This window comes from Synchiropus splendidus, chromosome 15 (genome assembly GCF_027744825.2).
Source record: "Synchiropus splendidus isolate RoL2022-P1 chromosome 15, RoL_Sspl_1.0, whole genome shotgun sequence".
In the NCBI taxonomy this organism is placed as follows: Eukaryota; Metazoa; Chordata; class Actinopteri; order Syngnathiformes; family Callionymidae; genus Synchiropus; species Synchiropus splendidus.
Genome location: NC_071348.1, coordinates 11,770,575 through 11,797,473, shown reverse-complemented (window position 1 = coordinate 11,797,473; position 26,899 = coordinate 11,770,575). Strand labels below are relative to the sequence as shown.

The following is a 26,899-nucleotide window of genomic DNA, read 5'->3' as shown; positions in this document are numbered from 1 at the left end:
CTGATTTTCAGAGGCCACTAGATGGCACTGTCTGCTGCAAAATGTTTGGACTTCGTGTATTCAATGAAACCTCACATCATTTCTAAAAAAAAAAAAAAAAAACATGAGCGCCCTTGGAAATTAGGACACTGTTTCATCAACCCCGCAAAACGGTTCCATGAAACAGTTTCCTGATTTACAGAGGCCACCAGATGGCACTGTCTGCTGTAAGGTGTTTGGATTTCAACAACAAATTCAACGAAAACCATCTCATATCATTTCTTAAAAAAAACTATAGTGCCAACAAAAACATGTACCGGTAATTCGTACATTTATTTAAAAACATGCAACGTTTTCTAGTTATGATTAATTCCCCGATATGATATTTGAATTATAGGATTGTTATTTTTATGATATGGTTTATGTTCCAGTTGAGCTGTGGACGAATACTGACCACACAAGCACACAATCCAAGATGGCTTCCCTGAACGTAACAAGGAAGTAAACACTCCGAAACATTATCATTATTATTTTAAAAAATATACTTTATTCTTTAAAAATTAAGTACACATACTATCTTGTATATCTTGTTTGACAACTGGAACACACGGAACTCACAACCAAGCTAACTGGAATGGAGCATTAGATTGTAATTGGTGAGAATATAGTCGAATCTAATCCTTTTCTTGGGTGATGAATTCAGTTTTTCCCTAATTTGACAATAGGTTTATATATCTAAGGACAGTCACTGTTGTCATACACTTCCTTTTTACATTTCAGTAAAAAAGCACAACACAATTTTAAGTCTAGGTGTGATACGGCATTTTACAGGGCTGGTCAGGGATAAAAATTGTGGGACTTTATTAGGATTATAAAGAGACATGCATTGCAGCAGGATTTCATTTTTTAACAATTCCATTTATCAAGCCAAAGAGCAATTTTTGTGGTCAATGAAGGTAGATGCCAAGCTGCATCTTTCGTCCTTGTTTCTCTTTTTTTCGTATTATTTCTTCCCAGTAGCCTCAAGCTCTTGTGGTCCATCTTCATCTGGATGAACCAGGTGACCTGTTCATGGACCCCTTCAGGACAATAAGTCCTTTTCTTCACTTTAAATCAAGTGCACTGCTGTTTCAAAACTGGGTACTGACCAGTCCACAAAAAGCTGCATCATTTTAACAATATCTGCTCCCTCAAATTAAAACTTTTTAATTCCCCTAAGACTGGACGTGTCATGTATACGAAATAAAAAGTGTTTAAAATGGACTGTGCGTCAGGTCAAAGGTCACTATAAAGACACAGGCCAAGACTGAGCCAGAAAATGTCACCACCTATTGAAAGGAATCATAAATGCAGGATAATGGAGCTTAAAGATCTTTCACTCAAGGCCACATTGTCACCCAGATCTAATATTTCAATTAGTATTATTAAGTTCCGAAAACTACAACTGTGGAACAATACTGAAACATTACATTCTCGTCAAAAAGCGCTCGTCTTTTTTCATGTTTGCTACTTGACATCGAATTAATTTTGTTTATATCCTGGCAGGTGGTTGTCACTAAAAGTCATTTTCGTCTTTTTTTTTTTTTTTTCCTTTTTTGGACCCGTGTTTTTTTTTTTTTTTTTTTTAAATCAAGTTGCTAATTTTGCCAGTGCTCTTTCTAGACACTGCAGGTTTAATTGCTAATTGTTAACTGGGAATGAATGCATTTGCATATTAATTAGTTCGCCCATTTGCATTTTTAATTTGCTGCCTTCAAAGGGGGTGAGATAAAAGGTCGCACAATTCTGAATAATTTAAATAATTTATGCTCCATTGGTGAAAAGAAGCTGAACAGAAGTGTTCTGCGGATATTAACCCCTGAGAGCTTTTACCGAATAAAGCACTCCAAAAATTGTTTTAACAAATCTAATTAAACGGAAAAAGGTCTGAACACACAGCCACCCAGAGCACTAGGAGCTAGAGTGTGTCCTCGGGAACAAAAAAAAAACACGCTCAGGAGAGAGTGATGGAGGTTGTATGGATATGGAGGACGGGAAGTCTCGTCCTCCATGCACTCATGAAGGCCTCTCTGAGTCTTTTCATCATTCAGATTGATCAAATGCCCCTACAGGAATGCTGATGGAGTCAGATCACGCTAACAGTAATTCTACAAAGTTAAGCTGCTCTTTGCAGCGTGTCACTCTCCATAAGCAATCAAAGAGGCGCTGTGGTGGATCCTTGAAAGGAAGCCAGGGTGATATTTAAATATGCTGTCTTTCTCACAGATGACAAATTAATATTTTTTCTTTTTCCTCTCATTCTTATTCCAAGCTTTAATGTTAGAATGACCCAATATAGATCATTTATAAAGATCTGCACCTCATTTTTACACCAGTCTGTTTGAGAGCTAAAAACCCCACTTTAGAAAACAAACTAATCCAAATCTATATTACTCACATATAGGTGGCTTTTGCACTCATTTTCACCCCTCCTTTTACTCTCTCAACACTTGAAAGTTGTAAGTCAAATTTCCCTGCTCCTATGTCGTTATTCCAAATTAATTCATTGTAATAAACATCCATGTATGTTTGAAATTCTCGCCTTTTTAAAATGATAAACCAGTGCTTCCAAACAGGTCTCAATTTGGGGCCCACCACCCCAACGAAATGACCCAAACCAAGATTAAAAAAAAAATAAATCTGAAACATATTTAGGGAAATAAGTGTACACTTTAAACCTTGCATTTAACATATTAAGCCAAGTCATAGTTTGTCCAGGAAAAAGGTTTGTTGTGGCCCACTTATGGGTGCAAACCCATGAGTTGAAAACCACTCCCCTATGTGTTGCTTGGTTCTAGATAAACAGTAAAAGAGTCTGACCATGCAGCATCAGGATACCTTATTAATAACACTGTAATGATGAAGAATGTAAAATGCAAAAATAAAACAAAAAAAATGTGAAGTTTAATTTTGAGACAAGCTTGGCGCCAGGTTTCCGCGCTTTTACCCCCCTGCTCTCCTAGGCTAAATTAAAAATAACAAAATAATAAAAATAAAAAAGGAGTCAAAATAATGTGATATCAATGGAATGATATTATTTTACTCTATCTTCAACATTTCCAACGGACCACAATGTTTTCAAACGAGGAACCTGTGTTAAATTTATACAAGTAACATCCAATTTATGACCTGCTCGACTTATGTCCACCTGTACTTACGACCACGGCCAGCAGATGCTTATTTTTCTTATTCAATCCCGTACGACAGTTAGGGCAGCACAGTATCCCAGCATCTCACTCTCACACAGCCATCTACCACTACAGTCGCACCTATAACCCTCGAGATTTTGAATGGCATTCCACTTATGTCCAATCCGACTTACAACCGGTTGGTCGGAACCGATCCCAGTCGTAAGTCGGATGTCACTTGTATTAAGCACCTACAATAAAATTGTCTTTAGATCTAGAATGTTCACGTGTAAAAACATTACTAGATGTATCTTTTAACGTTTAATGATTTACCTGAACTCTTCTGAATCATGATGCAATTGCAGTTATATCTACTGATGCGCAGGGACTGAACGCAGACTCCTTGTAGCACTGGTCAGCCATTTGTAAGCGCTATCTTTTCTTGTTCTGCCAAACAGCTGCTTCCAGTGTATGAAGAGTGCGGAGTGTGCTGGGTGAAAAGTCATTTAAATATGGAGAGGTGCTTCACACGCTCCAACTTGACGTATTAAATCCCAACTCGCAAATTATTCAGGTAGATTTTCTCCAAAACAAAATGAGTTTCGTTCCTGAATCAAACAGACCCTGGTTACAGCACCTCCGTAAAGTTTGTCTTCCATTTTTTGGTACAAAGAGCTAATATTTCGTTCCCCGTGCTTCAGCCAGGTCTCGACTACATTGTGAGACTGTCTCCTCTTCTTTGTCCTGGTGATCTTAATTACAGGCCCTGGGCCGTGAGCAGAGAAGCCCATTTAAATCAGAACACATCCAGCTTCCATTATGGGCTTGGCATTTGGTCTTTGTGCCCATGCTCTTAAATTACACGTTGCCAATCCTAGTGGGCACGAGCAAGATGAGTAGCGGAGGATGGGTGAGGGATGAGGTGAAAGGGGAGAAGCAGAAGGAAGCGATGGGGGCCAAAGTCTGCTCCCCCCCCCCTTACCTCCTTCTCCTCATCTGCCCTCTTTATCAGCAGATAACTTATGTAAAGTACCAGATGAAACCCATTCCCATTGAAAGTCTGTCTGATTGTCAGAATAAGCTTGCATTCCTTTGAAAAGTGATTGACCGTCTGAAAGGGTACAAATTAGGGGCCTGTTCATCTTTTCTTCTGCGGTCGTGAGGTTTATTTGCGGCAGATTCACCCAGGCCCAAAATTAAGTGAACTCAGGCAGCGCTGAATGGGAGAGCTCTGATTGAATAATTGATTTCCTTTGTGTGGCCTGTGTTTAAGAGGGATAACTAGACATCTTTTGGAGTGTAATGATTGTAATTACTGCGATGACTGGTCATGTCAAATATGACACAAGAAAGGACTGTTATTAACCTTTATTTAACTCGGGAGGGAAAAAAACTAAACCAATATCCTCCTGGTTTTGACTGTGGGCTTCACCTCTGGTGTGGGCAGGCTGCTGTAGGGTGAATGCATGGATGAACTCATCGCGTGTCGTCTTCCGCTGGCCCATGAAAGGTATAAGGGTAATTGACTGTGCATTTGGAGTCACTGGTGTGTCAATGACTTGCGCGGCTAGTGAGCCTGAGGGTAAGTCTCAAAGTGCAATGCACTGTCGCACCACAATTTACGCGGAAGAGACAATAGTGCTCATGACATCTGTCAAGTTCCCGTCCACCTTATCCAGTTTGGCTTCACAATACATGATGCATTTGCTGTGTTCTACGACACAGCGGCAAACCTGGTGGTTGAACACCAACTAGCTGGGCTTTTGGATGGGAGGTTCCTGAGTTCAAAGAGAGCTTTTACAAAAGAGACATTCGATGAATAAGCCGAATAAACGCACACTACTAGTCTCAGAGATTCTGAAAGGCAAATACAATTTTCCTTGGCTTGGTCACTTACCAGTGGAGACGTTAGCAGCCAGGAGGCTTCAAAGGCAACACATTCTCACTCCTGACCCATTTATGCTCAATGTTACCCACATATACGGACAGATCCTTCTGTCCGTGCGCTGCGTCCATTTCATCGGTATTTCAGCACGTTTCACCAAAGCTTATGGATACGGGAGCAGTACCACTGGAAACCATGTGGGGCAGTGTTGCTGTTACTACTCGATATGTAGCTCAAATGAGACACGAAGAAGACATATAGTGATAAGTGAGTAATCTGGCCGCGAGTATATGAACAGCTCACAGAGAAATGCTCCAATGACGTAGCTGAAAATGGTGGAAGCCTGGAACTGGCCGTACCACGTGACCAGCTCAGGAAGTGGATTACGCAGTTCAATTCCAGATTTAAGACGCATGTTTTGTGAGCAGCTGTGTATCGACTATCGATAACTGTTGTCATGGAACCACGTTTTCCCCAGTTTATCTCTGCCAACAAGACTAGTACGATGTATTACAGATATAGAGGGGAAATTATTTCAAAGAAAAGAAACAGGCTCAGTCAAAAAATAGTTTAAAAAATTCTACCTTTGAATAAAAATAATTGAAATTAAATTTTGCTTTGTGTGTGTACATCTTTACCATGTCTTCTCAAACACCATTATAGCATTTAGCCCCAGCTATGTCTTATATTGTTGATGACAATCTTACTGAAAACTTTGGGCAACAAAAGTTCATGCTTACACAATCTTATATTTAATGTCTACTTGGTGGTGACAGAGCGCAAATGAACCTTCTTGAAGAGCCAACTTACGAGTTGAACCAATTCTTCTAAATGCCTCAGTGCTTCAAGAAGCTTCATCTCACCATGGCTAAAGACATATTTAACAGCCTCACAAACCTCGGCCTCCTACAACGCTGCCTCTGTTCCATCTCTTGCACAAGAGGCACATACCTCAGTCGCCATGTTGGTTTTGGAGTTGTCATTTTGAGTCAGAGCTACTTCCCCTGGTGGATATATTGGTGAACAGAAATACCAACGTAAGGCATGGAAGTCCGCGATCAGTGACGTAACATTGTTTGAAATAGACTGGTACATTTTTCTAATTTTCCTAAGTTAAGGGACCATAAATGGGCCTTTAAGTCAGTACTACCACCATATTTGAAATCTTGAGACAGAGAACAAACGTAAAGCCATGAGTTTCAGTCATTTCAGGATTCAGCGCTTGGTGGCGGACGAAAACAACAATTTGACAGGGCGACTAGAAAGGACTCGGCTTGTGGTGTCTACCCGGACCATGGAACAGTGTTGAGAATGGCCAAAAAAAAATAGAGCAGCCATGGCATTGTTGAGTTTTGATCTGCTGAGAATCCTGTGTTCACTTTTCATTATGAAAACCTTCAAGGTGTCTTCCATTGCTTGCCAACTAAGAATGGCTCTCACAAGTTATTTGAAGAAAGTCCACGTCTTTCACTCAAGTGTGCGAGTGCATCCAAAATTGCATTTCAGCATTGGCAGACAGGAATTAAAGGGTGAAGCACTTCTGACTGCCTTTGTCTAGCTGAATAAATGGTGGTGAACATCAGCTTGTACTGAAGACTTTTGCCAAAAAAAAAGCACCACTGTTGAGGATTATGTTGCTGGTACAATGTAATGCGCACACTGTTCACAATCAGAGGAGGGAAATTCTCCTTTTTTCAATTGATCTGGTGTCAGAAACGCGAAAACGGAGAGGTTTGTGCGGTCAATACCAGACTAAGAGTCCTGGAAACCATCTGGGCAAGTAGCTGAAAACACTGTGTGAACCCCAGGTCCTGTTTTGAGACCCTTTGAAGCCACTTCAAGGTATTCCTGAATGATTTATTCATTCTTTTTTTATATATTTTATTTAAACGAGAAGCTCAGCGGACCCAACCAAAACCATTGTTTGTTCCTGCGCAGAAAGTTATTCTTGACCATCGGTGCTCACTGGAGGCTACAATTGCCCTTGAGCTGAACTTGTGTAGTTAGTGTCGCCAGCCTCGCCAACTGTGTGGAGACGGCTGAAAAACTTCATTTGAATGCTTTAATTAGGTATCTCCAGCTTCGTGTGGAGGAAAAGTGAAACCACTGAGCAGCAGACAGATGGCACCAGGGAAACGTTAATTCCCCATAACCCAGATCAGACATGTCATCTTGATATCCTGCGCTAATTTTTCATATCAAAGAAGCACTATTTTTATACAGCTGTGGTGGGATGGCGATGCGAGTCCGAAAAAACACTTTGATCTGATGACAAATTATTTGAACACCTACCACATAGATTGTCCTGAAATTAGTCAACAGGACCCTAAAAGGAGTTATGACATTTTAAATGAATCTTTATGGGACCACCGTCGTTGCTAGTGAACTTGAGCTAATTTCAACATTCAATCCTCCCCTTTATGAAGTACCAAACTGAAATAAAGTGCTTCATTTCAGCTGTACTTACAAATATTTACATGAAATATTCAATTGAACAAATTAGCTTTGGCTAAATATAACATCAAAGGACGCCACTGAACCAAAACATGGTAGTAGAACTCCACCATTTGGCACAATTATCTACTTTATCTACTAAAACTAAGAGTGTGTGGGTGGTTGTCACTTTAGCCGGCGCCAGTTTTACAAGAGGAAGACAACACGACTCACCAAAGACACACTTAATAGCGTTTTACAACCCTGCGCTTGGTAGCAATTAGCAGTTAGCTGCTGGCGCAGTCGTCCACATCACGAGAAAGCACATCACCCAAAGCCTTTCTAGAACTAGCAATGATGTCATTTGATTTAAAAGAATGAAAGGGTTCTTAGCCTTTCTGTTCTCGGGGCCCACCTTTTCCAGAACAAATGGTTCCGGGGCCCATTCAAGGAATAGAAGTGATTCATTACTGTGATGGCTGATTTCATTTGTTCAATAACCTTAAATGTAAACAAATCGAGAACCTTGTGAAATGAGATGAAACCATGTGGTCAGCGCAAAGATATTTGTCATCGAAAAGTCCAAGCAGCAGCAGAACCAGGTGCAAGTCATGTTCATCAAATTTATTCAAGAAAAAAAATACACATGATGCAAACTGTTGAGAAAGTTGGAAAAACTGTACGTCATGAATACAATTCTGAATAAAACAAATAAAACAATATCTAACTATCATAAAATATTTTCTCTTTCATAAATGAACTGTAAAGAAGATAAGAAAAGTGTAAATGAAATTATCGCCATAAAATAATTAATTAAAAAAAAAAACGTTTTTACTATTGGGAATGCTATCACTGTCTTTAGCATTTTTTTCTTTTCAAGAAACTCCATAGTTGGTGGCTATCACAAATTTGCAGCTGTCAGGTCAATTCAGTGCCACATTACTGCCACCAAATGCGGCAAGTGTATTAAAACTTAGCAACTCACAGTCCAGAGGTGTAAAACAAAAAACTTCTAGCAGCCCTCTAGGGGGCGCTCGCAGCCCAACCATGGGCTTCGGCCCTATGGTTAAGAATCACTGATCTAATACTTTTAAGAGACGCTAGTAACACTACTAATGTTCAATATTTACAAAATGGTTTGTTAAAAAGTCACAATTGTGAAAGGACATACAGTGGTACCTCGGTTTTTCGAACAAATCGGAATTTGAACAAAAATTTCTAGATTTTTTTGCTTCAGATTTCGAACAAAAATCCAGAACTCGAACGCCCCCGAAATAAGCCGGTAAAAACATAACGTGCGCGGACCGACCAGCTGACCCACGACGCGCTTTGTTATTGTGTATAACGCAGCCTCTGTATGCAGACGTGTCCCGTTGGCTGTTTTTTCTTCATATTGAGGTGTAAAACCTTTCCTGTCTCCGCACTGGACCGTGGTAGAGTGTCTCAGGGGAGGTGCTCGCTCTCCACACCTCCGAGGCTGGAGCTCACACTCCAGGGTTTGATGTGCTGTTGTGGGCTGGAGCTGGGACAGGGATGAGGCGAGTCTGGGACAGAGCGTGACTTGGTTTATGACTTTGTCACAGCCAAACTGCACAGAAGCGCACATTCAGAGCTGGACACGCACCGGGCACCTCTTCACTTCTGGAGAGACGTCACTCACTCGGCAGCCCCTCCTACATGCAGCGGCCACACACATAGAGGAACAGCTCACCTGCAGCAGACACGCTACATTCACTCCTACAAAAGCTTATTTTCCTTTCATTGTGATAGGAAAAATCGATTCTGATTTCGAACAATTCGCTTCTCGAACGGCCGTCGGGAACAGATTGTGGTCGAAAACCGAGGTACCACTGTAGTGCCAAAAATGAAAGCTAGTTAGATAGCTGGCTGCCCAACTAGATAGATAGATAGATAGATAGATAGATAGACAGACAGACAGACAGACAGACAGACAGACAGACAGACAGACAGACAGACAGATAGATAGATAGAGGTGAGGATTAAGTCATATTTTGGTGTGGACTTCGTTGTGACTGCGCCATCCAGCTATTTGTGTTGCCTAATGACTTAGTAATTCCCCATCAGTGGGTGTCTGGCCTCCACAGCAGGCTGACAGGGAGCTGTGGCAGGATGCCATCCAGGAACAGGTGCTCGTCCATGTCGCACTTATGCTGTCCGTAGGCCTCAATTAAAGCCTCTTGCTTGCAGTTAAACCAGGAGAGTGCCAGAGACTCCGGGTGCAGTCGAGGGCTACCTCTCAAAAAGGCTTCCCATTACTGTCTGTAGCTGACAAATGTAAGACGGCGTTCTTGCCTGAGCGCTCTCCTCATCTCAGATGAGACCTTTTTTTTTTACTTGTCTATAATTGCATGAATCATATTATTAATGTGGAATCATATTATTGATGTGATTAACATAATAGTTTGGTCCCTAAACACTCAGTTAGACATGTTTATCTTGTATTGAGCACAGAGCTGATCCAATCAGAAGGAGGCTTTTGTTTGAGAGATGCACTTATTATGTCTTATTAGCAGATCATCATCAGAGCTAGTTCCGTCGACAGACTCCTCTCCAGTTAACCCTTACATCCACACATGGGAAGGGATTCATGTATATGCCTTAGAGTAGAAATATAGCCAAATATATACATGGTTTCGCCACTTGTTTCACACATTTCCATCCTGGATGCTGTCAAGTGAGATGAAGGGTGAGAAACCCTTTGTGTGTCCTTTGATGTACCAATGTGACGCTCCAGAATGCTAACGTCGCGGCTATGAAATACCATGCAACTGATGATTCTTGGAATTTAAAAATACACTTTACTTAGGGCAATTTTTCGTTTGCGATTAATCATACTGCAGCAGCAGCTACAGTTAACTCAAGATTAATCGCAAATTAATCGCACTTTTTGTTTTTAACTGTAGCAAGTTTTTTCAAAGTTCTACCCTACATGACAGACATGTCAAAACCATTCTTCAGAATAATCTCAGAAATGAGTAAGGAGGTACAGGAGTGAAGCTGTGAGTGATTTTAACTTCCGAGGCTGTAATTACAAGACTTTACCTATAACCTTGACTTTTCATACAGACTCACTGCGTTGTTTTACATGTGTTAATTAGAAACCGGAAAGTGTCGTTCTCTCTTTAGTGAAATGAAAGTCAGTATCAAATATAAATGTTTTCATAAGAACTTAGGATGAAGGATGAAGAGCCCTGAATGGCTGCAGTGGAGATGGAAAAGACAGACATGCTGCAGCAGTACTTTTTTTTGAGCATGAATGCTGTTCAGGTCCACAAGGATGAAAGCTCCACAGAAATGACAAAATCCGCCTCAGTTCAGTGCCGGTGCAGGCGCTGCTTGAATCCAACAACTTTTGAGTTTGGTGACGATGCCGACTTCCTCATCATGTACATACTCCACATAAGGCGTACTCAGGGAGTAACTGAGTTCACTTCGACAGTTACGGCAACCTGAGTCTTGCCAATAGCGGAATGAGCAGCACAAAGTAAATGAATATGGAGGCCTGTCCTGGGACATCAAACAGTGTCAACTCACCCTAGGAGACCTTTAAACTGACCTTTGTGACCATATTTCTACAATATTTTGTTTGGCTTTCACACTTTACTCTGCTCCGTTTTTTTATTTCATACAATAATAATCATTAAAATGACCCACCTTACAATATAAATGACATCAAACTCAAACAGTGATATTCATAAAATTATATATCTGTGTCAACATCCAAGAATCTGGATGCTGCCAGAATCTTCTTAACGTATCACCATCAGCTAGCACTGACTCAAGTCAGAGATAAGGATGAAACAAAAAAAAAATCATGAACCTATCAAGCCTTTTTTATTAAGGAAAAAAAAGAGACAGAGCAAAAAATCTTGGAATTGTTCCTCCATGGCACTCCTCCGCTGCTCTGGTCAGATCACTCAGAGCAACAAACCCGTGCACATCTTGCCGCCTCCTCTGATCTCCGGAGACAACAGCTTCATATCAATAGCCTGTCATCTCACAATGTGGCACCCTGCCTTTGAAGGTACAGTAGCATTGTTGCAGTTGCTCAGATGTGAAACTGGAGCTTTTATCATTCTGTTTTGGTTGAGGAGGAGAAGAGTGGGAGATGAAGAAAGAGATTTCTTTTTAACTTGGAACCACCAAAGTGGAAAGAAACAGCGTGTTGACAGGTGTGTGAAAGGACTACTGCTGGGTCAACCGGGGAACGTCAGACATCGGTTTAGAAGCCGTCAAAGGTTCGGCGGCATCAGCAGCCTTGTGCAATTCAAAACTTCCTTCAGGTCTCTGGACGCCTTCACCACAGATAATCATACTTTTAGACAAAGACTTGGCTCAAGTGCATGCGAGTCACTAAACAATATTAAGTCCAAAGCCACTGAGGTATCCTTCTTGTCCTGAATTACCAGCCAGCTGTAAACTACAAGTCCCTTCCCACAGCAGGAGGAACACTCCTCCCATTAGCCTTGGCGTAGAGCCGACAACAAATGTGGGATTCTTGGATGTCAGGAGGCCCAGTTGGGACCAGATTCTCTGTCACTCACAACGACACATGTCATAAACTCATTGTCTCGCCATCAATCTGGGGACCTAAGCACCTCCACAGCAGATGGAAGCCCAGCAGGATGACAGGGGGACCATGCCCTGAGCCCACACCCCACACACTGCGCACACCACAGGAGTAAAAGGGGCCAGAACAGTAGAGGAGCCCTTTACCCCGCCCGGACCTCCTGTGGATAAACCTCTGGATGAAGTCCTAATGTTGTCTATGATTAATTAGCGGCAAAAGTAAGTACCCCAACGCCACCGTGAAGTTGATATACATGCCGCATTATTTAAGGTCCTGACCCGCCCAAATACCGATGAACACGACGACCAAAAAAAAAAAAAAAAAAAAAAAAAGTCATCACACAATATCATATTTTCATATTTTAAATGAAACTGACTCATGCGATCACAACAAATCACAAATAGAATAAACAGAGTGAGAATTTTAGAATTGAAATGAAAAGGAAAAAAAAAAAGTTCCTTGAAATAAAGGCTGTCTAATCTTATGTAATCTAATCTAATTGAATAAGAATGTGCTTCATTAACATTTCGAATTAAAATACTGACCAATTCATTTCAGCAAAGCGCTACATGACAATAAATATAGCAGCATATAAATGAAAGCTTTCTCAACCATACAATTATTTGCAGACAACAAGAATGGTTTTAAAACGTTAAAATTATCGGTACAAGAATTCATGCCCTTTTTTACAGTAATGTAATTATTGTTAAATGTATGGAATTACAGGAAATAATTCATGAAGGAACGACACGTTTATTTTTGCACAACTCTATTTCCATATTCAAGCAGAAGAGGGCGTTTTCTAAATACATGTGGTCCTCTGATCATTTTAGCTGAGAGAATTAAGTTCATTTTTCCCTCCTAGTTAAACCATATTGAAGTCATTACAATTTAATAATAAGCAATGTTTGTCTCTCGCTGTCAGTATAAAGCTAAACGAGAAAAGCGGACCTCTTAAAAGCGTTTCTCTTCAAAGAGCTGAGCGGTCAATGAGCTTCACTTTATGTTCCAGGAAAATGAGCGAGAACAAGGGTCTTTTGCCAGGTTAAATGTTTGGTGAAACTTCGATCTGCCTTTTGTCACAGCCCAATATCCCACGGTGGTGTCAAACAACTGTCCATCGGTCGGTCGGTAATTCACTGTTCACAGCGTGCAGGGTTCTTCAGTGTGGCCAACTGCTCTTGGAGGAGCAGAAGGCCATTAGAAGGGTTTTACTGTCCTCTTGTGGCCAATATTGTGCCATCGCAGTAAGAGTCAAGCCCCCAAATGACAGATCATGGCTGAGTAGTGTGAGCATGAGGTGCAGGTGAGATGGAACACACAAAAATAGAAGATATTTCTATTCACAAAACATGAAGGCTGTGATACATGTGTGTTTGAGATATGTTTTCCATAAGTGGCACGGTGTCAAAGTGGTTCGTCCTGCAGCCCCACAACCTTTTTTGAGGTGTATGGATGACTCCAAACTGTCTGCTGGTGTGAGTGTGTGTACTTTTTACTATACTTTACTACTACATTTTTTAAAATATTCAAAAATCGTATTGTTATTTTCATTAAGATATAGTCATGGTTTAGTCTCGTGAAATCAGCGGTACGTTTTGCCGTCTGCATTTAATGTGAGCTGTGATTTTCAAAGCACATGTATTGCAGTAAAATGAACTTTAAAAAGATCAATATGCTTATAAAACAACAACACAATAATTAAGTGAGGAGCTATGCCAGTATTATAGTACTGTATATCATTTTATTTCAGAAAGTACTAATTAAAGAATCCAAAGGAAACAATGTGTTAATAATAATTCCTGTTTACCTTTAAAAAAAACTGTTTATTAACTCTTCTGATGCCAAGAAAAATTCCGTGGGAATGACTTAATCATAATTCTCATGAGGAGACGTTTTCCTTGTCAAGGAGAAATTTCACGGAATTAACCACCAGTTTATTAGAGAGTTTTTTAAATGCATCTTTTAATATCATGTTTTCACTCATTAGAATAAAAACACTTTAACTGTAAGCTCAAATTAACTTTTTTTTTTGTCGTAGCTAACACTATTTATAAAGCTCCATGGAAGCATCAAGGGCAATCTGTGCATTCATTTCTCTTTATGGAGCCTTTATGTTTGCCTTTTATCAACACGAGCCTATAAATAAACCGTAATTTGTATCCTCTCTTGAACCCGTTTGAGTGGGCTCCTCCTTGGAAGCGCAACCTGTAGCCTTCGGCAGTTTCCGGAATTATTCGTTTTTCCTGAAGAGCCTGAACGTAGCACGACGGACGTCGTATTGAGAGGACTGAAGGGCGACGAAAACAAAAATAGACGTGGACTCGACAGGATCCAGGTAAAGCTGGCCACTCGTCTGCTTATATCGTTGTTTGTAGAGCGCAATGCGATGAGAGACGTCATTGCTCCGGCGTATGCGTGTGAGAAGGTGTGTCGACAGCGTCCAAAATAATGGTTTTGGTAGCTAACCTAGCGTTGTTGTTAGCAACAGTCCGCCTGTCATTGAACACTGGGTTGGCTTTTTTATAACCGTCAGAAAATCCGTGTCGACCACAGTTACCAAACTCTGCTACAGCCCCAACCTTTTGTTTATCTTTCCTATCCAGTTCGGCCGGTCAGCTGTTGTTGTCAAACAAGCTATTGTTACACCCGTTTGTCAGCATTTTGTCGGCTGACTGACCGTGGCAGACAAACATCGTAGATGTTATAGATCGTACCTTGCTGTTTAAAGCAAAGTCCGTCTCCGAGAGAATCCAGCGTTGACTTGAAGGAATTTATTTGAGAACATTCGTTTGTTAGTGTCGCATCAGTCCGCTAGAGGTCGCCATCAGTCAATGCTTCTTGAGAAGCGTAAATTAGGTCAAACATAACGGAATATTTAGTCCAATATGGTGTCATAGTTCATAAACAATGAGTCTTCTTTATTGTTTTATATCTGTCAGCTGGGCATCAGTAACCCTTATTTTATTTTTCGTGTATAATTTCCTCTATTTGAGGCAGTTTTCTTCTGTTTGTTATCCTCCTCCGCCTTAAACTTCTCGCACAAACTTATCTTGTACGTCCTCCCTACTGGTTCTGGTGGTGAATCAGCAACAAGACACAATGAATTACACCTAAAAAAAATCATAAACATTCGTTTTAAAATGCTATTTTTTGTTGTACTGTCTTTTTTTTTGACTGACGGTGCTCACTTGTTTCATTGCAGGCCTTGAAGAATGGAGGTTTGTTTTGGTAAAGTGGTGTTCTCCTCCAAGTTTGAAAGTGGAAACTTAGCCCGGGTGGAGAAAGTGGAGAAGTTAATCAATGACTGTGCGTCACTGCGCTCCAATTTGCTTCCTGAGCTTGAATTCAACGTGTGGGTCAAACCAGACTGTGAGGGAACAGAATATGAAAATGGCAACAGGTGACGTTTTCCTGCTTTCATTTCAAACTCATTTTTACCACCTGTGTTTGATGCTTTTGCCTGAAACGTGTTGTGTTTCAGGTCGTGGTTTTACTTCAGTGTACGTGGTGTACCGCCTGGAAAGCTCATGAAGATAAACGTCATGAATATGAACAACCAGCGGATACTCTATAACCAAGGCATGGCTCCTCTTGTGCGCACTGTACCTGGGAAAGAGTGTTGGGAGAGGATACGGGACCGGCCCACGTGCGAGGTATGAACACCTCTGCTGACTCCTACCGCGGAACATCCATATCCACTTCTAACCACTTCACCATGTTCATGTATTTGTTTGCAGACGATAGACGATGCGTTCGTCCTGTCATTCATGCATCGGACCTCGGAGATTCGAGGGGCGACCACCTACTTTTCCTTCTGTTATCCGTTTTCGTACACAGAGTGTCAGGAGATGCTGCAGCGGCTGGGGGAAAGATTCTCCAACATTTCTCGACTGAGTCCAACCAGGTGAGCCGACATGTCGAGAGTGATGGTCAGCCTCATCTGACATTATCTGTGGTGCTCTTATTCCCAGCCCGCCCAATGAGGTCTATTACCACAGAGAGTTGCTGTGCCACTCTCTCGATGGAAACAGGGTGGACTTGATCACTGTGACCAACTGCAGCGGGATGCAAGATCAAAGGGAACCGAGACTGGCTCGGCTATTTCCTGACTCCGACACTGCAAGACCTCACTGCTTCACTGGCAAAAAGGTATCAAAGATGCATGAGGATTTTCAGAGAACCTTTTCCTTTTTTTCTTCAACTGGTGTCCTCTCTGTTAGGTGTTTTTCCTGAGCAGTCGTGTGCACCCTGGAGAAACCCCATCCTCTTTTGTGTTCAATGGGTTTTTGAACTTCATTCTCCGGACGGACGACCCACGTGCCCACATGTTACGCAACATGTTTGTATTTAAACTCATCCCCATGCTCAATCCAGACGGAGTCATCCGAGGTCACTACAGGTAAGTAGGTGCACGGAACATATACTGTATGTATCAATATCCTTTTTTGAATATGACTTGACTGACTTGTGTCAGTGTATTTCTTTATATATACATCTTTTTTTAATACAGTTATGTTACATACATAATTTTTCAGGTTATAAGTTGCTAGAATTTGCTTAAAATTTGCAGTGGGATTAAAAAAATTCAATTAATTGCAGTTTAATGGTATAAGCATATTTACCACAGGTAGCCACATTTTTCAATTTGAGTGAATTTGGTATATTACCGAATCTAAGGATGGACCCATACATACATTTAAACAACAAAATATTGTTTATTTTGTATCAGCTGGACAATAGCACAATAAATCACGATGGTGGCTATATTCAAGTTTTTATATAATCTTTATCACCCTCTTTAATTGTCTTGAAAATATTTGTCTTAAAGTGAAACTTGCCCCCCATAAGTCCAAGTAGCATATTCTCAGTTACCATCCTAGCTGCGATGTGTCTTGTGCATCAGTGTGATCAGTGGACCAGGAACTGCTGCACTGACAAAGGTTCCCTGTTGTCTGGAGAGCAAACTATTAAATTAAATTAAATAATAAAGTCCCACCACTACTTAAAATATACCCACTCTTTATTCAAATAGTGCTTCTGCTGGGATGGGCCTCATGCACATTTACAATTACTGTTACTCCTACTGTTACTAGGTTTTTTCTATCTTAAAAATTCATCAAGTGAAACACAAGATCCTTGGGTTTTGCGTCAGTACAACTGTCATTAATCTAGCCTCCAGCTTCTCTGCTGGACTCTTCTACATGTGTCAAAAGCTCTGTTGGCCTCTCTGAACAGGAAGTCCTGAACGGTGTCGGAAAGCAGAAGCAATATGGCCTACATAATGTGGGAGTGACACAAACTGAGAGCGGTGTTGCAGCACCAGTTGTTGAATTTTAATTGTTGGAAAATGAGTTGGATAACAGTTTCATTTGAGCTGTAGAACTATTCAGAACCAATCTGTTTCTGCCTCTCTGCTTAGTACTGCTATACACCAGCGGAAAAACTTCTGTAAATAGCACTTCTCAAATGGAAGTGGAACCTTGTTATTGTAAAATAGTTTAGTTCAAATTCATCATAACAGGTCATTGATTCAGGTGAATTTGGATCATTTTACTGAATTAATAAAAAAAATAAAAATAAAATAACTTTTTTTCCAAGACCATTGTTATTACTGTCCAAAAATAAACCCCACAGTAATATAAAATAACTGCTAGATAACCTAGAATTTGTTCTAAAATGGTTAAAATGCAACATCCTAAATTCTAACCCCCCAAAAAACAGACAACCTGCATAAAATTATCTAGTAAAGGGGTTCTTCAACACACAGATAGTTACCCAAAAATCATCATAAACCCTGTTAAGTAGAGAAACACAATGGGTGTTTTTTTTTTCGATATCCACACGCTACCGATATCACCAGTAGCCTACAGTATGTCAGGGGTTGGCAACCTTCACATTCAAAAGCGCCATGAAACCACAAATACCACAGCTGGTGTTTACCCACTGACATTTAACACTATATAGATAAGTTGCAAGTATCAGCTTGAAAAAAAAGTGAAATAGTATTTCAGGCTTCTGCTACATAAACACATGTTCCTGTTATGTAGTGCACTAATCCAATGGTCTGTTTTCTGTCTGAGGTTGCTGTAGCTTGTGGTGACTTGATCATTTTTTTCCAATATGACTGATAATTATATGTATATCCGTACTAAAAAGTTCTCTGTGAAGCTGTGAAACTTGTCATAACAAGTGACTAACTTGTTGACTAAGTTGATATTGATCATTCAACATTTTTCCCTCTGTATTTTCCATTACCTTGTTAAAATGACATTTAGTTGAAATAACATTTGTCCTATGGGCTTGGTGGTCATCATTGGTAAATTGTGTTTATTGTTACTGCAGGACGGATTCCAGAGGTGTGAACCTCAACAGGCAGTACCTGAACCCGAGCCCTGAGCTGCATCCCTCCATCTACGCAGCTAAAACACTGCTGCTTTACTACCATACCCACTACCTCTCCAACGCCTCATTCGGTGGCCCTCCCTCCGACAGCCCGGAACAGAGAGAGACTCCTCCCCTCAACACGAAACCCATACAAAATCAGTCACCTCAGCTCACTGCTCTGGAGGAGTCCCTCAACCAACGGAATAGTGATGGGCCGGACTCCAGCGAGACGGAGGTTTCCATGGCGATGGAGGAAAATGACTGGCTGACCACGGAATTTGAGAAGGAGGAACAGAGAAGCCAAAGTTTTTCAGACACTCCAGATTCAGTTACCATTGAAGTAGCGGAAACACACGGCGAAGAACCGGAGTCAATAAAAATCCAAGAAGGGGGCGTGGCATATTATGTGGACTTGCACGGTCACGCCTCCAAACGTGGGTGTTTCATGTATGGGAACAACCTTCCGAATGAGATCCAGCAGGTGAGATTCTTAGGCCATTTTCAAGGCCGTTTTTGAAGGAGTCTAAACGTGTTCTTATGTCCTCAGGTGGAGAACATGCTCTTTCCGAAACTGATTTCTTTAAACTCAGCTCATTTTGATTTCTCGGGCTGCAACTTCACTGAGAAGAACATGTATGCTCGGGACCGGAAAGGAGGACTGTCCAAGGAAGGGAGCGGTCGGGTGGCCATTCACAAGGCCATAGGGCTGCTTCACAGGTACCATGAAGCAACGCAAAAATACTCGACACATTAAAGTGATTCATGACTTTTCCTGTCTCCCAATAGTTACACTTTAGAATGCAACTACAATACAGGAAAGTCCATGAACATTATCCCGCCAGCCTGTCATGACAATGGACGAGCAACGCCGCCTCCACCGTCCTCCTTACCTCCTAAATACACTCCAGATATATATAATCAGGTACCAATATCTTCCTCCCACCAAAAGTCTTCTGTTCAGCATTTGTGACTTTTTACTGTCTGTATCAGGTTGGAAGTGCAGTGGCAGTGTCAGCCCTGGACATGGAGGAGTGCAACCCTTGGCCCCGGCTGGTGCTATCAGAGCACAACTGTCTGACCAATCTCCGCGCCGTGATCCTCAAACATCTGCGCAACAACAAAGCTCTGAACTCACACGGCAATTCCAACCCCTCACCCAGAATGAACAGTCATGGAAGCAAGGCGTCGCCGCCGAAGACCCTCACCCGGTCAGTCCACAGAAATCTCCATTCAGGGGCTGCCATTTTAATGACTCCACTACCTTTATTGGTTTTGCAGCTACAGATTCACAGAATACAAAATCTTCTTCGATAGTTATTGACAAGAGCGACAGTCCGCTTGGCATTTTTGGTAGCACTGAGGCACCATCACACTCTGACTCATGTGCTGAGTCACTGAAGGTGACTGGTTTCAACACTTCTGGCGTGCTGAAGTGCAGCAGATGGATCCAAGTGGCTCCTTTTAATACTCCACAAGCTGCCAATAATTCACATGTCTGCAGTCACTGGGGCAGAAGTTGGTGAAGCTTTTGCAGAGACAGAAGAGGCGTGAAGAAAGGATTGCACTGCTTTCATAAATTGGCTTTGAGTACAGCAAGCTGTTGTGGGACTCGAACACGAGAAGCTCCTTCCCAAAAAGGCATCATTTAAATGCCTCTTGAATCTACAGGGAAACATGCAATAAACTTGTGCAATAGTTCTCCAGTTCTAGTCTTGCTGAATTATTGTTAGTATTTTTTTCAGGAAATGAGACTTGCAGATTTGATATTTGTGTCTGTTTCTGACTTGATGTTGGCAGCAGCTGCCTCACTGGCTCGGCGTCGGAGAACACCATCAGTCGTGTTCGCTGTCACAGCCACAGCAGCAGCAGCCAGACTCCATCTCCCAAGATGCACAGCTCTCCTAGTTTCACCTTCGGCTGCCCGCCGCCCCGGACTCAGCAGAACGGCACGCACACAAACGGACGAGGGAACAAGATGTCCGTGAAGGGTAAGTAGCCAGCACTTAGTGGTCAGATGCTTCCACCTCGAAAGATGAAATTTCAACCTGTAAGATTCGTGGTTTTATGTGTAAACAGCATGGCAATACATGCTCATAAGAATTTTACCCCAATGATTTAGGGGTTTACAAAGACTTTGAACTCCACTCCAATGTCTGATCCAACATTTAATTTGCATACTTTTAAAGCAAGGGAACAAATGGATATTTAAAAGTGTCATTACTAGAATTTAATAAGTTCTTCACATACTTTTAATGTGATTCAAAAAACATGTTAATTCCAGTACACGCAATGCCCTTAGTGAAATGAAAACGACTAGTGTCTTACTCTAAATATACTCATTTAGCGTCGCTTCTGTCCTGGTTAGATTTTCGGCTTTTGTTTTAGCATGGAGAAACAGGTTGCTCTTGGTTCCCCCCTCGGCCCCGCATGCCTCTGAGCAGGTGTGCATGTGTGTGTCTCGGTAGATTCTAAGCCCCAGGAGAAGAGACGTGCCCCCCATTACCGCACCATCCTGCGGTCCCCCGGCAACAGCCACGCTCCCACTCGCCCTCCAGTCTCCCCCCCTTCCTCCTCCTCTTCGTCCTCCTCCGTGTATGCGGCGAGCTCCTGTCCTCTCCCGGCTTCCGTCAGTATGACAGGTCTGTACTCCCTCCAGCCCCCGAGCCTCTCCACCTTGCTCCCCTCCCTGCAGGCACTGCCCTGCCCTGGGCTGCTGTCAAAGCTCAGTCCCCTGCTTCTTCAAGGGCTACCACCAGCTACCAACACGCCAACTGGGTCCACACAGGACTGAGCTTTCAATGATATTCATGTGGTGGTGTTTACTTGGTGCTAGCCCTTTTTTTACCTCTGTCTCTGCACATCTATATGGACATTGGTTTGCAATGGCTGAGCGTAAACAGACTCTGCAATGGATGTTGTGCAACTAAAGAAGGCAAACTAAATGGGGTCATTTGAAATTCTGTTGTTTAATTTCATTTTGATATTTTGATTTAATTTTTAAATTCTGATTATGTAGAATTTCGACTGAAATACATATGCATTTCAACAAATTCATACTCATTATATATATATATATATATAATTATGTGCCAAATATTTCTTTGCTTGTTGTTGCTGATTTTACTACAAATAATACCGAAACACCATGCTGCCTCTGAGAGTATTAAAAAAAATCTAAAGTGACGCCTGATCCAATTGGCTCCGATTTGCGTTTTCCCGTGTTTTGCAGTTTATTCAGTGTTTGATACTGCAAAATGTATTTTAATGAACCTTTTAAGACACTTTGAAACAGGCTGCAAAAATACTCTCCAAAACGGACCACTTTTAGATGTAAAACCAGATTCGCCTTTTGTTATCTCATTCCTTTAAACATTGATATTCAATGTCCATGAGTGAGATGCTTTTGTTTTATCACCAAAACTATTTTTGCCTGTAATTTATTGTCACTTTGTGACTCGTACTTACACCGTCGCTCTTTTAGAAGTAAGCGTGGCTCTGTCGTGTCCTCTACATGTGTTGTCATGTGTACCTGGTCCTCATAATGAACGTCTTGTTTGTCAATTGTGCAAATGCAGTGATGGATCTGTTAGATTCCTATTAATGTCAGCATCGACTGCAAACTTTTAGTGCGACTCTAATCCAGGAAATTCAGTCCAAATTTATCAAGAAAAATTGACAACTGGAGTTTTGTAAACAGCGCTTCTGGTCGTCACAAAGCTGTCGGAACAATATTGATATCATTCCTTCCTTCCTTCAGGAAAGCAAATGCTTAACTAACTGCCAAACAGTATATGATATTGATATTGAATGAAATATATTTATAGCAATGTTGTGTCAGTTGTTTTGCTTTTGAAATGATCCGTAGATATTAATATATCACTATGTATTTTCTGCCTTGTTGAGAAAATTCTAGAGAATTATTGTCGTGTTCATAGTTAGGAAAACACTTGGCTGTCTTTATGTAAATTTTATATAAATGTTAACAGTTACATTTTATGGAAGCTCAGAGCTCTGAAACTATTTTGGGATCAGAATGAGGTAAATTAGTTATTACTTATCGCATTATTCCATGATAATATCCAGTTATTTTCTGATAATGTCACATTGTTTTGTGATATTAAATCATTATTGTTTTATAATATCACATTGTTATGTAAAAATATCAAGTTATTGTGATGACATCATGTTATTTTGTGATGTCTCACTATTTCCTGATACTTTTCAGAAAATAACATGACAAACAACATCACGTTGTTATTATTACAGGATACTTATCGTGTTGTTTTATTACATTTCATCTTATTCATTTCATCCTAATCTCACAGTATTTTGTGATTATGTGCTTGGAAAGTGAATTAAAAGAGGCATATTTGGGGCAATTAAATTCCTGTAATTGACAGTTACTGTGGTCGAGGTCTAGTTTCTACTAAACTAGTTCCTGTCCTTGGCATCAGAACCTTCTGCTTGTGTGCTTCTTAAATCTCCGTTGTGTCATATGAACATCACAAAAGTACCGTCCTCAGTTGCCGTGTAAATCAACCCTCATTTTAGTATGAGAAGCCGCGTTTGAGGACTTGAGGAGCCCTGCACTGTGGCCCCCATTTCTCAGTAGCTCTCATCGATCCCATGTCACATTATAACGTGATAATATCAAGAAATAATGTGATGCAGATCCAAAAACAGTTTTGCCCAGCTGGCAGCTCTGAGCTTCTCTAACTTGTACTTACACACACACACACACGAGAACTTGATCACCATCTGTGTTGTTATGAACCAAGCTTTCACTTCCCGTGTTTGTTGGTTAGTTCCTGCCTTGAGTGTGTATCTTGTATTCCCAATCATTTATAGATGGAATAAAGATGGTTTTGGGGCGTACAGCTGTGTTGTTGTTGTTGTTGCCTGTTTCTCTGCAAGTAGTGTTTTGGGCTGTCTCTTCTCTTTCTCTCTTTTTTTTATGTTGTAACTATTGACATCGTTTGGTTTGCAGGCAACAGCTGTCCAGATTTTCAGGCAGGTGGACTCAAACCAACAGTCTGGCCCGGCACATCTTTTCCCATGCGTCCGCCACGCGTTGGCAAAGTGGCTCGGAATCTTAAAAACATGCATCAGCCGGCAAAAGAGGTCAGCCCGCTCTTTGTGTGGTATTTTTATTTTGCGTTTAAAGGTCTAAACTCCACAATATATCTTTTTGGCAGACTGCAAAGGAGCTGGGCCCTGAGCACATCCTTTCCTCCGTGAAGTTTAGCAAGTAGGTCCACTGGTGACCGAGTTGATGTTTGGGTCAGTTTTACTTGGGTGATGACTGAACACAGCAAAATTTCCTGCTGCTTTTCAAGGTGCGATTTACAACCCTACTCAAGCCGCATCCCCGTCCGGAGAGCAGGGTCACTGGACACCCCTTCAACTCCAGGCAGCAAACCTCTGATTGGCCGGAAGCAGCTCCCGTGCAAAGGTGAAGCCACGATGAGAGTTTGGAAGCTACTCAGACCAGGACTCCATCATCAACTGACGCTAACAGGCATGTACTACTACTACTACTACTACTACTCTGGTACTCTGGTTTCAAATCTTATCCACCCTGGTGGTATTACGTAGGATTTCATAAAGTCTACTGAACCTTCAGCAGAACTGGAGTAGCTTTTTGCAGTAAAGGTTTTCAAGCTTCAAAGCAGTCCAGTTGACTTAGTCCTGCTGATACAACCAAACTCCAGTTGAAAATATGAATTGAAAATCACAGTTTCTGACTTGAAATTTGAGCAGAAGGTCTTAAAAAAGTATGTAAAGTGCTGACTGAAACATCAGGTTTCATTTGTTATGTGGGTGAATTCGATCTAAACTGGTGTGTTGATACCAAAAAGTGGGTCACAATGCTACTTTTAGTGGCCTTTTCCTGGGTGTAAAAATATATTATATGTATATAAATATATATATGAATTTATTCAACTATTATATTAAAATGTTGAGGTACCTACAGCTTCTTCTTTAGTATCTATTGGGATTTCAACAGTAATATTTTGGCTACATGTGCTAGCTCATTTTGTATTTATAGTAGTGTTGTAGTCGAGTTCATCCCACCCAAGACCAGAGTATGCAAAGACCAAGACCAAGTCTTTGAGGGCCAGAGACGGAGGTGAAACCAATGACCAATTATTGAGGCAAGGACCTAGACCAACACTGAAACCTGAGTGAACACAAAACTGCTAGTTTGTTCCAGTCATAGCGTTTCAGTTCTTGATTTATTTGGAGAAAAAATGACAGTTCCTTTTGCAGTAAGAAATAAACATGTGTCTATTTGACACAGACTCAGTGTTCAGTTTAGTCTGTGTCTTGGTCTCAAGTCAGTCTCAGGCCCACCCGGGGTCCTGGTCTTAGACTTGGTTTGTGTATGGTCTAGTCTCTCAACTGGGTCTCAGGTTAGACAGTAGCTTTTTGCGGACCATCATGCTAGTTTCTTCTCAAAATTCACCAGGTAAAAAATAATTCTATACTGAAAGTCGAGTGGAGATTTTTTTTTCTTTTATTCATTTTCAAGTTCTGTTGAATAAGTTGGATAAGAACTGAATTTGGTACAGAGGCTGCAAAGACCAGGCTCACATCTCACGAAGATCCTGCTTAACCTAAAATATTGAAACTACCAGGCACATCAATAAAGGAGGCCGCCAAAAAGCAGGGCCCTAAAGTAGCCACGATGACATCTGAGGGGAGCTTCCACTACTATGAAAATGATGGCATCAACCCAGCAGCAGAGGAAGAGGAGAAACTGCAGCAGGTGAGCATGGATTCATGTTTAATGAATTAAAGACATGCTGTTCATGAATAATTCAAATGACTGTTAAATGTCTGCGTCTAGGTTGTGGAGACTCCGCTGCTGCCCATGGCTGAGCAAGTCAGCGCTTGAGAAACAGATCTGTTTTGGTGACATGAACAGGAGCGCAATATGATTTATTCAGTATGAGATTGTGTGACATTCCCACCTCCAGTCGACTTGTAGCTTGGAGTCAAGTGCCTTGCACAATGACAGAAACTCGCAATCCACATTTTAATTGTTGTATACCATACATTGCATTTTACATTGAACTACTCCTGTTCACTCTGTAACAAAGTACTGTACTACCCGTTTTCTCATTATCGATCTCTAGTAAGCACTCGAGCACCTTGGTTAGCACATTCCAAACACAGATTCAACAGCATATCCAGATATATTGTTTGTAGTCTATGTCACTCCTTTTGGAAGTATTTGCACCTTGTAGCATATTAGTTTATGAAACTCTAGTGTGTGTCTGTATTTAAGAGGCTTTATTTAAGAGGACATGTCTCAAATCCTGATCAACTTTAGGTGTACATTTTTAAAGATATTTTTTGTGATGTATTTGAAGTGATAAAGGGATATATTAGGTGGAACGCTATCTAGTTTGCCTTTTTAAGTCTTAATATGGTTTTGTTTTAAATAAAACATTTTTGTGTTTTTATTTTTTAAAATGGTTTTTTGCAATACTGAGGCTGAAAGATAGTTCACGTGAAGTTTCCCTGAACCACATTAGCATCAAATATTTGAATCATGTTTCGATGGAATTATTCACATTACTTCCTTGATGGCTGTGAACCAATATAATGGCAGGTCCTTTATAACCTTTGTATGTATAATTATGTAATGGAATTACTGCAGGAAACCAGGAAAAATATGTTTCATGTCGACCAAATGAAACTGTGACTGTATATTTGTAACTTGACTCGGAACCAATAAACTTCAACGAGTGTGTTTTAATTTAAATTGGTGTATGAAATTTGATCATGTGAATGACTGGACTGCAAATAAGTAGTGTGGCATTTTTTTTTTATTTAAAAAAGAAACCTAATGTGCAATTTTAACAATGAAAATCTGCAACGAAGACGGGCTGGAATGTTGGTTCCATGGTGGTAGCATCTTTTCCCCATCTGACCTGCAGGTGGGCAAAATACAGTTAGCGTACATGCAGTAAAACCTCACCAAAACATGTCTGTAAGTAAGAGACTATCGTAGTTTCAACCAACAACAACAAAATAGGCCATAATGCAGGATATTTTCCACAAGGTGAGGACATACTTGCATCTGCAGTCGTCCTCAGGAAGACACCCTGGATGACTAGTCCTGCTTTTTGGGGTTGTTGACAGCCACATAGTGGTATAACACAACCAGGAGGAACAAAGACACACCAAGCATGTTGGCAAATATGGCCAGCTGCACGTCCGTCACCATTCTGAAAAGGATGTTGAGAAATCAATGGAATTCTTTAGAACAATCTTTTTTAAATTTACATTCATATTTTATCTAGAACAGTGAGATATACTAAACTAGCTCATGCAAACAGATTCTACTTTTTTTTAGGAAGCTAAATCTGACAAATGTCAATACTTGGCAGCATCACGGGATTTATATTTATGCATTTGCAATAACCGCTATTCAGTACGAACGTGATA

At 40.9% G+C, this 26,899-nt stretch overlaps 2 protein-coding genes across 5 annotated transcripts; one reads left to right on the top strand and one right to left on the bottom strand.

Moving 5' to 3' along the window:
- Positions 1-13,148: 13,148 nt before the first annotated feature.
- agbl5 (AGBL carboxypeptidase 5) lies at positions 13,149-26,239 on the top strand. Of its 4 annotated transcripts, XM_053843705.1 has the most exons (18): positions 13,149-13,361; positions 14,240-14,393; positions 15,261-15,458; positions 15,540-15,711; positions 15,796-15,962; positions 16,030-16,207; positions 16,279-16,457; positions 18,401-18,923; positions 18,990-19,159; positions 19,229-19,364; positions 19,433-19,650; positions 20,240-20,430; positions 20,908-21,081; positions 23,430-23,563; positions 23,638-23,690; positions 23,779-23,960; positions 25,081-25,211; positions 25,293-26,237. In XM_053843705.1, exons 3-18 carry the CDS (start codon positions 15,271-15,273, stop codon positions 25,338-25,340), a joined length of 2,844 nt encoding a protein of 947 aa, XP_053699680.1. In that variant the 5' UTR covers positions 13,149-13,361; positions 14,240-14,393; positions 15,261-15,270; the 3' UTR covers positions 25,341-26,237. The 4 variants fall into 4 exon arrangements, with proteins under 4 accessions (XP_053699680.1, XP_053699681.1, XP_053699682.1 ...); XM_053843706.1 differs by lacking the exon at positions 14,240-14,393 and having other exon boundaries at positions 25,293-26,239; XM_053843707.1 differs by lacking the exon at positions 13,149-13,361 and having other exon boundaries at positions 13,794-14,393; positions 20,243-20,430; positions 25,293-26,235.
- A 20-nt stretch (positions 26,240-26,259) lies between these two features.
- ost4 (oligosaccharyltransferase complex subunit 4 (non-catalytic)) lies at positions 26,260-26,678 on the bottom strand. The gene is made up of 2 exons (XM_053843710.1): positions 26,526-26,678; positions 26,260-26,382 (listed from the first exon to the last, which is right to left on the bottom strand). The coding sequence occupies exon 1, from the start codon at positions 26,676-26,678 to the stop codon at positions 26,565-26,567; it is 114 nt and encodes a 37-aa protein (XP_053699685.1). The 3' UTR covers positions 26,260-26,382; positions 26,526-26,564.
- Between the last annotated feature and the right edge of the window lie 221 nt (positions 26,679-26,899).